Source organism: Glandiceps talaboti, chromosome 11 (assembly GCF_964340395.1).
Source record: "Glandiceps talaboti chromosome 11, keGlaTala1.1, whole genome shotgun sequence".
Taxonomy (NCBI): Eukaryota; Metazoa; Hemichordata; class Enteropneusta; family Spengelidae; genus Glandiceps; species Glandiceps talaboti.
Genome location: NC_135559.1, coordinates 751,985 through 764,381, shown reverse-complemented (window position 1 = coordinate 764,381; position 12,397 = coordinate 751,985). Strand labels below are relative to the sequence as shown.

At 37.2% G+C, this 12,397-nt stretch overlaps 1 protein-coding gene across 1 annotated transcript; it reads left to right on the top strand.

The window, feature by feature from the left end:
* Window positions 1-5,815: 5,815 nt before the first annotated feature.
* LOC144442351 (uncharacterized) lies at window positions 5,816-11,725 on the top strand. Its single transcript, XM_078131669.1, has 4 exons — window positions 5,816-6,136; window positions 7,793-8,091; window positions 8,941-9,169; window positions 9,608-11,725. The coding sequence occupies exons 1-4, from the start codon at window positions 5,992-5,994 to the stop codon at window positions 10,750-10,752; spliced, it is 1,818 nt and encodes a 605-aa protein (XP_077987795.1). The 5' UTR covers window positions 5,816-5,991; the 3' UTR covers window positions 10,753-11,725.
* The last annotated feature ends 672 nt before the right edge of the window (window positions 11,726-12,397 follow it).

Sequence of the window (12,397 nt, the reverse complement as noted above, 5' to 3'; positions counted from 1 at the left end):
AGACAACGTCAAGCAGTCGGACATAAAGTCAGACAACGTCAAGCAGTCGGACATAAAATCAGACAACATCAAGCAGTCGGACATAAAGTCAGACAACATCAAGCAGTCGGACATAAAGTCAGACAACGAAAAAGGCAGAGAATCGGGGTGGAAATTACAGTTAAAAAGAAAATCGTCTCCCACACGTTCTAAGTAGAAACGTACAAAAACTTTCCATTGGGTGTTGTACTTTTCGGTCCCGGTATCGCTTAATCCAATTTATTTTTTGAGTTTTATGAATAATGTCAAGGTCCGGGACACTGTGACCACCCGATTTGATTGGGTGTACTATACTTTTTCTCATAATTTTGTTCCTCCCATTCCAAAGAAAACGAAATATTTCTCTGTTGATGTCCTGTACTATTTTCTTTGGAATATTCATCATGTTTGAGATGTACGTAAATTGTGAGATTGCGAAAGTTTTAATAATATGAACTTTACCAATCAAAGACAAGTTAAGCCTTCTCCATTGATTCATGTTTTTCTTTAACGTTTCAAAGGGTTTGGCAGTATTCATAGTAGAAGCTTTATTTTTATCATAGGAAAAGTAAACACCCATGATTTTGATATACGAATCACCCGCTTTGATGCCTTCTATTGGTCTGTCTTTACGTTTTTTCAAGTAACCCAACCACATAACCTCCGTCTTATTTTTATTAACTTTGAGCCCAGAAACTAATTCGTATTCTGCTAACACCAAAAAGAGTTCCTTGACTGAGTTTTCGTCTGACAAGAAACATGTTAACTCGTCTGCAAAGACGCTATCTTTAACTTGTGCTGACTTGATCGGAATGCCCCTGATTTGTCTGTTTACCCTTATGTTAACTAACAGAAGTTCAAGACACAAAATGAACAACAAGGGAGAGAGGGGATCGCCTTGACGGGCACCTCTTCCAATTGAGAAATAACCTTGAAAAGCCGTTATTCATTACAGTACTTTGGGGATCTTTATTAAAAGCTCTAATCCACCTAATGAAAGATTCAAAGAAATTAAATTTGCGAAGGGTGGCAAAGAGAAAATTCCATTCAAGAGAGTCGAAAGTCATTGGCAATCAAAATGCCGGGTATTATAATATTTCCTTTGACGTATAAAGCATGATTTCATCAATGAGTGTAACATTGTCACAAATATTTCTGCCCTTAATGAAAGCTGATTGTGATTCCCCGATAAGATTAGGCATGATATTCTCCATCCATTTTACAAGGCATTTAGAGGCGATCTTAATATCTACATTCATTAAAGAGATTGGGCGCCAATTTTCAATCAACAGGTGATCTTTACCTGGCTTTTGAATCAGACTAACAATACTCTGTTTTTGCGAGTTGGAAAATTCCCCAAGTTTATACCCGGAGTTTAAAGATTCAACAACAAAATTACCAACTAACGGCCCGAACGTCTTATAAACGTCAGCAGAAAGTCCGTCATCCCTAGGACTTTTATTTGATTCCATCTTTGTTAAAGCGGAAAACGCTTCCCCTACACCCAGTGGCCCCTCTAGGTTAATATTTTGTTCGTTTGAAAGTTCTGGGGTAACTAAGTTCGCTGAAAACTCGTTGATAATATCTAGCATTGTGTCACAATGCTTCGAGGAATACAACTTCGAATAGAAATTTTTGATATAAGAGTTGACTTCCTCTCGATTCTCGGTCAAGCTATTATCATTGACTTTCAGACAATTGATCTGGGATTTCCATTTCAACGATTTTTCAAGACCAATAAAACATTTGGTATTCATTTCACCCTGCTCATACTAAGTGGCTCTATATCTCACTATCACACCGGCAGTGATGTAGTCATGTTCTGTTTCTAAACTTGACTTAGCCTCTGCAAGAGCTATGAGGTTACAATTAGTTGGAGATTTGCAACACCGTTGATTCTAATTCTGTGATTTTGGATTCCAAATTTTTAATTTTACTTCTGCGATGCGCCGATTTTTTCTTAATAAGAGTACTTTATCACGAATACGAAAATTTTAACAAGTCCCACAGAACCCATTTGTCTTGCACATCTCCAAATTCATTTGGGAAATTACTGTTTATCAGCTCTATGTATTCTTGGTCACAGAGTGAGGAGTTAAATTTCCAATAACTAGGACCACGTGGACAATCCTTGTCCTGAATTGTGAGGGTGATGGCAGAATGATCTGAGGAAATACTAGGAATGATGGAGACAGAGTTAATAGTGGTTTGAAGAAAATCACTGACGAGGAAATAGTCTAGACGACTTTGAATCAAGGAGGGTAGTCTCCTACGCCATGTAAACCTTCTCTCAGATGGATTTCCTGCACGCCAAACATCGATTAACTCGAAATCTTCCATGAATGTATTAACACAGTTAACAGAATTAAACCATGGCCTAGGATTACCATCCTCCCTATCCGTAGTATAATCTAAGGTCAAATTCCAATCACCACCGGCAATAATTTGCATATCTGAGTTATCAACAATAAGATGTAACTGCTCATTAATATCTTTAATACATTTTAAGTGATCCGACTCCTTATTTGGAAGGTAAACTTTTAAAAGAATGAATGAACGTCCGTGTAATTATAAAGTAACATGTAGCATTAAAAACCTTCCTTGAACATCTGCCTTCGCCCTCTTAATGTCAATGTCTGAATGTTTAATAATTATCAGGACACCTCTACTGTGAGATCTTTGACCCATGACAAAAAATAAACTGGTCTTTCATTTCTTCAGACCAATACTGTTCATCTAATGCATAGCTATGTGTTTCTTGTAAAAAAAATTACATCAGCATTTTTTGAATTCAGCCAAGTGAACATCTTCTTTTTTGTGAAGTCTCTCAGACCTCTGACATTCAGAGAAAGTAGTTTACATTTTAAGAGTAAGGCTATGACTAATTACATTGCATTTACAGTTACCATCAAGCCAAATTTTAAATGTATATGGGTGTTTGTGTTTGTTTGTGTGTGTGTGTGTGTGTGTGTGTGTGTGTGTGTGTGTGTGTGTGTGTGTGTGTTGCTCAGAATTTCGTGAAATGTGGTGAATATATTGAAACCATGATATACACGTCTTTAATCTAGAATGGAATTGATTTGCATTTGGTTTAACAAGTTTACATAATTCTAGTCTCGCTCGGCCATGAAGTGGGTCATCATAGGTGAGGCTAGGTAGCATGCATTCACGATACTAGAACGTGTTTGTATTTACCAATGCAACATATTGCAGTTATCACAAGAACAAAAGATTGTACAAGTTGGCCACTGGGAGCGCTATTTGGAAGCAGAAATTGCAGAGATAGTGACGTACGCGTCCCTAAAGTGTACACGGTGACGCTAGCCAGGGGAGGGGGTGGGCGATACTTTAGCCTTCACTTTGTGTCTTGTGGGACGCCCTCTTATGACAAATGTGGAAAATAACAACGGGTGAATGACCGGAATGTACAGCTTGTATTGTTCAACACGGCTATCCATGGCCGGCCCTTCATCAATGTTCATGATGAATAGAATACACCAAACTATATTACTACGTTTGAAGTTGTCGCCTAGCCTGTATTATATCACTTTATGTAATATGGCCTTGAATGGCTGGCTCACACCCTAGACACATGATTTCATTATGTATCTATTTGACATGTATCATTTAATCGTTCATTTTGCACATTTCCAGAGCAATTGCTTGCTCTAGTTTTACGTTCTACTGTAATTGCAAATTTGCATAAAAGAAGCCGAGAAATTAGATATGCCCTGTGTGTACAGGCCAAGACATCTTACAACCGAAGTACTGCAGATGTGGTATGTATTTATTTTCCATTGTGAGTGACACGTGTTTGCACTGCTTTTCATTCATTCGCAATATCTCATGATAACTTTACAATATGGGAGAACAATTTGATTTCGGGGGTGGGGGTGGGGGTGGGGGGTTGGGGGGGAAATTTGTCGGCAGGTGAAGGAGAAAAAAAAAATAATTTGATCCCGTAATGACTTAAGAAAAAAAATTGTCCCAACAGACAGAAGTAAAACAATGTTGCGATGTGCTACAAAATTGGTAACCGAGAAAAAAAAATGCATTGCTTCTGCATATGGAAAAATTAATTTGATACAGGACTGACAAAAATTACTGTTACAGTGATGAGGGAATAATTGCTACCATACCAACTTCTTCCCCATATATAAATGTATTATTAATGTGGTAAAATGTGATGTGATAATCAGTGGCCTGGGAATGTTGACCCCAGTCCAGACAAAAGTGCACCCATCTAGTCTTTGGGAGTTCTTACCTTCCGACTCAAACACAGGAACTGAGTAACGCATGCGCAGTGCCTTCACACAAATTCGCTATGCATGGTGGTAGTAGTGAGAAACAACAGACGCCTTTCAATGATTACCAATGCAGTGGCTGCGGTTGGATCGCACCCTTACAATTTGATTCTGGGACTCATGTCCCCTTTCAAATCTGACAGCAATTCAATTAACGCAATATTTTGAAGTATTTCAATGGAAGGGGGTGGGGGTGGGGGTGGATTAGTATGTCATTGCATATACTACATACCCGGTGTTTGTTGTATGAGCCATATGAAACATTGCCTAATAAGGTCAAAGATAAATAGAACATACAGAAGAGTGACTAGCTATATGGTCTGCCTGACGTTCACTTACAGCGCTTACAACGTGCCCAAAATACGGCAGCTAGGATTATTACGCGCACCAGGAAATTCGAACACATAACCCCTATTCTAAAACAACTTCATTGGCTTCCAGTATCTCATCGGATTGTTTTCAAACTTCTGCTCTTCACTTATAAAGCCCTAAATGGAACCTCTCCACAATATCTCAAGAACCTAATTACACCTCGTTCTTCATTACGCACTCTTCGTTCATCGGATAAATGCCTTCTGCATACACCCAAATGGAATCTGGTTTCCTAAGGTCGCCGCTCCTTCTCTTCAGCAGCTCCTGAACTTTGGAACTCTCTACCCCTGGACATTAAAACCTCTCCCAATGTTAACATTTTCAAAAGACGCTTGAAAACCCACATATTTCAGAGAGCTTTTTCATCTCCTTTCTAGCTCTAAGCGCCACTGAACATTGTTTTCTTTGGATATTTGGCGCTATATAAATTTATTAGATAGATAGATAGATAGATAGATAGATAGGGTGTTTAGTCACAAATGTGAAGACGTATCATGCGAATTAGATCACTTTTAATGAAGAACACGTTGTTGGTAAAGTTTAAACATTTCCAAACAAAAAAAGTTCAAAAATCAACATAATAAGTACTAGAATTCTTAAAACGCCATTTTCAATTCTAGATGGTCATGATATATTCACAGTGTCACGTGATTACAACGCGGAAATGTAAAACGTTGAAACTATAGCGTATATGAAGTCAATACTATTATGCAGACATTTTTTGTTTTGTTTTTATTTAATTGTATCGTGTATTGGAATTGGCAATAGACTATATTCAGATTATGACCTAAAGGGAAAGTCCCTGTAGAAACCCAAAACTTTCTCTCAATAAATCTAACAAAGACTACAGGAGACAAAGTTACTAAAGTTGCTTTGTGACACCTAAGTTGTTTAAAATCATGTGACCCTGTGTATTCACTGTGTGCATTCTTGTCACCCTAGCATTAACATACACCTTTCTCAAGTGCCTTTGCACCAACGTGGACATCATATATACCTACATTAATATCTCTATACGTATAGTGCTCAAAATAAAGCATTTGTTTAGGTTTTGGCTCCGCCTTGTATCTATAACATACATATTCATGAGAAGCTATACACTCCAGGATGTGTTATTGATTTTATTGTTCTGAAACCCGGATCCTTCCCATTGTTCACTCTCCAAAATATCTTTTACTAGTATATTCTTTCAGACCACTACGCAGCCTGCATTCGAGTAGTAACCTCGGTACGCCACAGACGTACATATATATCACTGCACTGTACGTGGGAGAACATATCACAGCACCTTCCAACCATGGTTGCCACTTTAGCCTTTATTCTCACTTTGGTAGTCCTAAAGGTCGAGGCATTTAAACTCTCACAACCTCTCTCGTGGGAGGTAGAAGATGAGTTACTGCAACTGAAAGACAGACTTGGCTTGGAAAGTTCAACTATTTCATGTAAGTAGAGTGCTATTTTTAAGGCTACGCAGAGGTGTTTAAAAGAAAGAAATTATTGTCAGCATTACATATTATAGGTTGAATTTAAAATATATATTTACTGTCCCTTTTAACTAGAAAACATCAATTGAAAACAGACTGCTTGGCAAATGAAGAGACTTACAAAACTCAATATTGTTTGCAACCAAATCGACTATATTGTATATGTACTAAACTTTTAAGATACATGTTGATTCAACGTGAAATCAATATGTATGTTAAAAGTTTTAACGTAAACACACACTATGCGGTGACCGGTGTGTCTGTCTAGGTTCTAAATACTTACACAACACTCATGTTGTAGGGGTTATTGCACTCAAAGTTATCACGCCTTAACCATACATTGTGTAATAACTTGACAAAATGGCCGGCCACCTCATTGAGTAGGTAAACTAAGCCCGTCATTGAATCTCTCATCGCGTTGGTAGCCTGGTCTTACATTCAATACGTTCCGACCTAGTTATACCTTTATTACGTTGATTCATGTATGTATGTTTGTATGTATGTGTTGACTCTTGAAATCAATCGCACTCCTTTTGTGGACATCCAGGGAGAAACGATGACACGTGTCACGAAAACTGATTCAGACGGTCCCTTTCATTACTCCAACTTTTCTCACGAGTTGAGAAGTAAGCAATGAGCGAAAATACATTCAGTGAAAGTACCTATACTTGATTGGACAGACTTTGACCTTTGACCTGCTACTCCCCATTGCACGAACCACGCACAAAAGTGTTGCCAATAAAGAACCCAACGGGTCAGTAATTCTCAAAACATTGATTGATGGCTACTCGGGTACCATGGAAGTACTTCCATGGTGATACCCAGCACCTCATTATTATCGTAATCACTCGTATTAAACAGTTAGTTAGTAAACCTATGTATTGTTACCATGATAGACATCCACCATTGGTGTTGGATTTTCATTTGGTTGACAACAATACAAAGTAAATTTATTCATGTGACTTTTTGTAATCCACGAACAGTAAAAAGAATATAACGCTAACATTTACATTGTGCAAACAAAGTGGTTGTCATGAGCGCTTCTGTTCACGAACTTGACAGTCCATTTATATGCGTACGTTGTGCTGTTTTTAACCAAACTGCTGGGACAATCCAAAGAGCGTGACATGAACACAGCGGTAACTAGTAAACAGTAGAGTAGACTCCCTCGTTATTGACCTACATTGTTCGGTACTAAAACTAGTAAAAGAGCGGATTTATGAAGGATAGATTGCATTGTTTGGTTCTGTCTTTCGAATTCACTAAAATCAATTGTAAGAATATTCGTGCTAAAGTTCGATTCTTACTGCTTTAACTTTGTTGTGGTCATTCGAGTTAGATCAACGGTGATGTGTGCTGGTTCAAATATATTTAAATTTTGTACATGTTTCCATGTGGTATCTGGTCTAGATATCATGTGACTAGTCTTTAAACGAAATCCGTGCATATTAATTTGAAACATATAAAATAAAATCTAAATTCTGAGAGCTGCTAGCGATTATCACGTTAATCTTCCATCATTATCACAGATGGGTACGATCATTAATTTTTGCTCACATCACGTGATATGTAACAATTGTAATAGTATCTCTACTATTTGTTCGTTTGTTGCAGCTGAACCAATCCCAGTGTATCGTAAGGATCTGGACAAGGACTACATCGCATACTGGTACATTGAAATAGGGGATAGGGAATATGTAGTCGTTTCTACAGGTGAAAAAACAGGTGACCGACGATTAAATCAACAAGGACATATACCAAGTCCAGTTACCCGGATGTTGGAAATCGCTGCTAATTCAAGCAATGACTGTAATCGTTTCTACATGCTGACACCAGAGGGCGACATGTTTTGTGAAAATGGGGATGCCAGGGTAGTCGCTGCCACAATTGATGACCGTTTTCTGGCGCGCAAGGTAAATAATTTTAAATTATAAATATATTTGTGCGTGTGCGTGTGTGTGTGTGTTTGTGTGTTTATATATATATATATATATATATATATATATATATATATATATATATATATATATATATATATATATATATATATATATATATATAAATATACCATGTCAAACCTCAACGTGCATCACATCCGGGTACCAGTTCTTCTGCGAGTTCGAATTCAGTCACTTGAATTTCCGTTAAAATTTAGTCGTCCGATGATCGCATTCAAGCCGGAAACTCTGAGTAACGGCTCCGTACCATAACTTGTGTATTTTGTGTATATATATATATATATATATATATATATATATATATATATATATATATATATATATATATATATATATATATATATATATATACTATATATATATATTTTTTTTTTGGTAAAACAAAACTATTACGCTCTGCCACTGCGGTATAGAGCACTGTCTTAGCAGATTGATACTCACCGAGTTATATATATATATATATATATATATATATATATATATATATATATATATATATATATATATATATATATATATATATATATATATATATATATATAGTTATATATAGTTATATATATATATTTATAACTTGGTGAGTATCAATCTGCTAAGACAGTGCTCTATACCGCAGTGGCAGAGCGTAATATATTATATTATATATATATATATATATATATATATATATATATATATATATATATATATATATATATATATATATATATATATATATATATATACACACACTTTTGGGTAGAATTTACTTTAGTTGATTTTTTACATTGTGTAAATAACAAACTTGACAATTATCATTCACAGAAGACCAATATCACTATTGATATCATTCACGACATCATCACGAAACATCTAGCGACATTTGGCGAGTCTTGGAAGCAAATGGCTTTACAGATCAAGAAAGAAGGTGACTGGGCAGCTATAGCTGTGTACGACGCCATCAACGACAAGTATACAAAATTGGAAAAGGATCTTAGCGAGGCCATCTTTGGTGATGACGATGAAATGTTTGTTGAAGAGGCCATTTCTCCAGGTAAGTTGATTTCACATAACCGATATATTATGACTAATTACTTGATATTTGGTTTTCAATTTGTAGATACTCACACACATGGTTGGATTACAGCATCCCAGCCAAGTATAGCCTCGGTTACCCAGACTCTCGCCGTTGAGGGGTTACACACCGACTCTCGCCGTTGAGGGGCTACACCACCCAACCCACCCACCCCCACCCCTGTACCCCCCCCCTCAACGGCGAGAGTCTGGGTAACCGAGACTTAGCCTAGTAATCATCGATAAATCAATTAAAGCTGCACTAGTTACTTATCGTGATAACCAGAATAAAACACAAAGCACGAAACATAACTAAATATCTAGCAGTACCTTGCTGTAAATCTATCTTGCACAAAATCTGCCTATTTTGTGATGTAAATAAATTAATACCATACTATCAATAATTATTTATTCATAGGCGATTCTGTAAAAATTTCGGTCTCTGCCTCTACTACAAACATGAAGATAAGATTTATCCCAGAAGTGTCAATGACTGCAGAGTATATTAGACAATCGCAGGCACAACTGTGCAAGGTATTAGTGGACTTGTGCACCGGAACTGACGATATTTCGTACACAAGTATACAGAAAACACAATCTGGTGAACAGTATATTGTTGTGGAATTGGTTGATGATTTCAAGTTTCTATCAGAAACGTTACAAGACCAAGACTTGGGTTTCCAGATCGAGATGTACCTAGAAGATGGCAAAGTGGTCGTTCGTCGATTTGGATTTGATTTGACGGTGAATCATCGTCAGAAAAGACAGGCTGGCGCCGCCGATGATTCGTACGAAATCCATAATAAGAACATTTTCCCCAGTTACATACAGCATGAGGTTGAGAACTGTCTTACAAGTTCAGGAGCCGTTGCCTGGGCGATGGTGTTTGGTTACTACGATCGACTAAGCAACGAACCATTGAATTTTGGTTTCAAGCCATCCTTTTTCCGATGTGGTGCAGACGGTACAGCCGGTAGTGATAGCTGTGTGGCAGACGCCATTCTTACTGATCGAATGGAGCATTTTATAGAGTATATTGACGACCTCTTGGAGCCAGACTGTATGTTTCATTCAGGGGAATATGTTAAACTCAGTCACATGGACAATGTACAGGATTTCTTTGTTGAAAGAGCTGACGATGCTGATGCACATGTCAATTTAGAGAGAACCGAGGAATTGCCGACTATCTGGAATTTCGATTCGAATGATTACGCCATCTTCCCGCGAAGACACGCGGCAGATTACGTGTTCGAAATAATAAAGAATTCACAGATTCCGGTGGTGGTAGGTTTCATGGATTGGGCCCTAACCGATGTTAGAAGGTGGTCCTGGTGGTCTTGGTCGTGGGTCGAGTTTTGGGAACAAGTACCATTCCCTCGCTACGGAGTTGCGACAGCAGTTCAAAAGGTTACAGTCCAACAAAGATGGTGCAGATGGTATGGCTGTGGACCCTGGGAGACTACTGAAGTATATCAGATGAAAGTATACGATGGCGAGGGTCAGACTGGGGATGTCTGGCGAGACATATCCGTCTTCTTTTCTGCTGCAGCGTTTCCCCATTAAGACTGCATCGGGTGATATTGGCCATAACGGTGTAACAGTAATACACCCTGAAGTTGATGACCGTCATTGCACTGTTACCAAAGGATCGCGGTGATATTTAATCAAGGACATATATACAAGACTAAACACACTAACTAGAAAGTATCTTTGAAATGGCATGGTGTTCAATATTCTCATAGAATGAGATGTACATATATATCAACCAAACAAAAATCAGAATGCTCTGTATGGAATATCTTGTATACAAATATTAATTATGAATACAGATTAGTGTGAATAATGTTCAAACGTTTTATGATTAATTTAACCATAATCATGGATGACCTTTGCTCAGTGTGAAAATGTCTCTTGATGATACAAAAAAAATGAAAAAAGACTTCGATAAAACGTTACAGGCGTCGTCATTGTGCACGTGAATACCTATAAATATCCATTACACAAGGATGCTATTCTTAAGAACGAAAGGATAATAACCGAGTCAGCGTAAATATCGAAGACTTTAAACTATCATAGTACACATTTTGTTTACAAAATTTCACTTTGTTCATAACTCCTAAAATGAGACTTTTGCCTCAAAGTATACATTAGAATAAGCTAGATATGACGTGTTTGATTACAGTGCTTTTCTCCAAACCGAGTCAAAGCTATGAAATGAACTGCCAAGAAGTGTGAGCCTGATCACAAGGTTTCATGTTGAGATAGACATCACAAAGATAACACACAAACATCACTTACACCGTGTGGGGCTCTGTAATGATATAAACAGTAACAACATGCATACTACTACACAAGGTATAATCTGTTGTGGTTCAAGCAAATCCATGGTCAGCAGCCAGTGAAAGTTAGTAGAATGTGTTAAAGTAGTATGCATGTTACTGTTTATATCATTAACTTAATACAGAGCCCACACACTTGACTCGCTTGGGGCAAATGCATTGTAATAACATCTTTTCATCAATTCCAATATTAAAATCAAACATAAAACTATATATATATATATATATATATATATATATATATATATATATATATATATATATATATATATATATATATATATATATATATATATATATATATATGATCACGCTAAGAATGTCATGGAGACCATGAACCATGATCAAGTCACCGTAATACCAACGTTTTCTGTGCTAAAACTAACGGAACTAATGTGTTTTTTTCATTTAACTGTTCGTGTATTTGTACTTTCTTTGACAATATCAATATCATTAATCATTCATTAGACCTACTCATTGACAAGTCTCCAGGCTTTTAGATTTTGAATAAAATCCTTTAAAAAAATACACAACTTTTCACTATTAAACCTGTCAGTGATTGAGTGAGTGAGTGAGTGAGTGAGTGAGTGGGTGAGTGAGTGAGTGAGTGAGTGAGTGAGTGAGTGAGTGAGTGAGTGAGTGAGTGAGTGAGTGAGTGAGTGATCGATGGCGGGAGGGGAGCAAACAAGGTAGATTTGTGACGTGCATGGGCTGATTTTGATATTGGGAGTGGGAAACATGGAATTCAGGGGGAGGAGTGCACATTATGTACGTCAACATGAATTGTTAGTTTAGTGGATAACACACACGTAAATTGTATTCCTGATGGGGAGTGGGCAAATCATTCTCAATGTTGACTGGGCAGTATA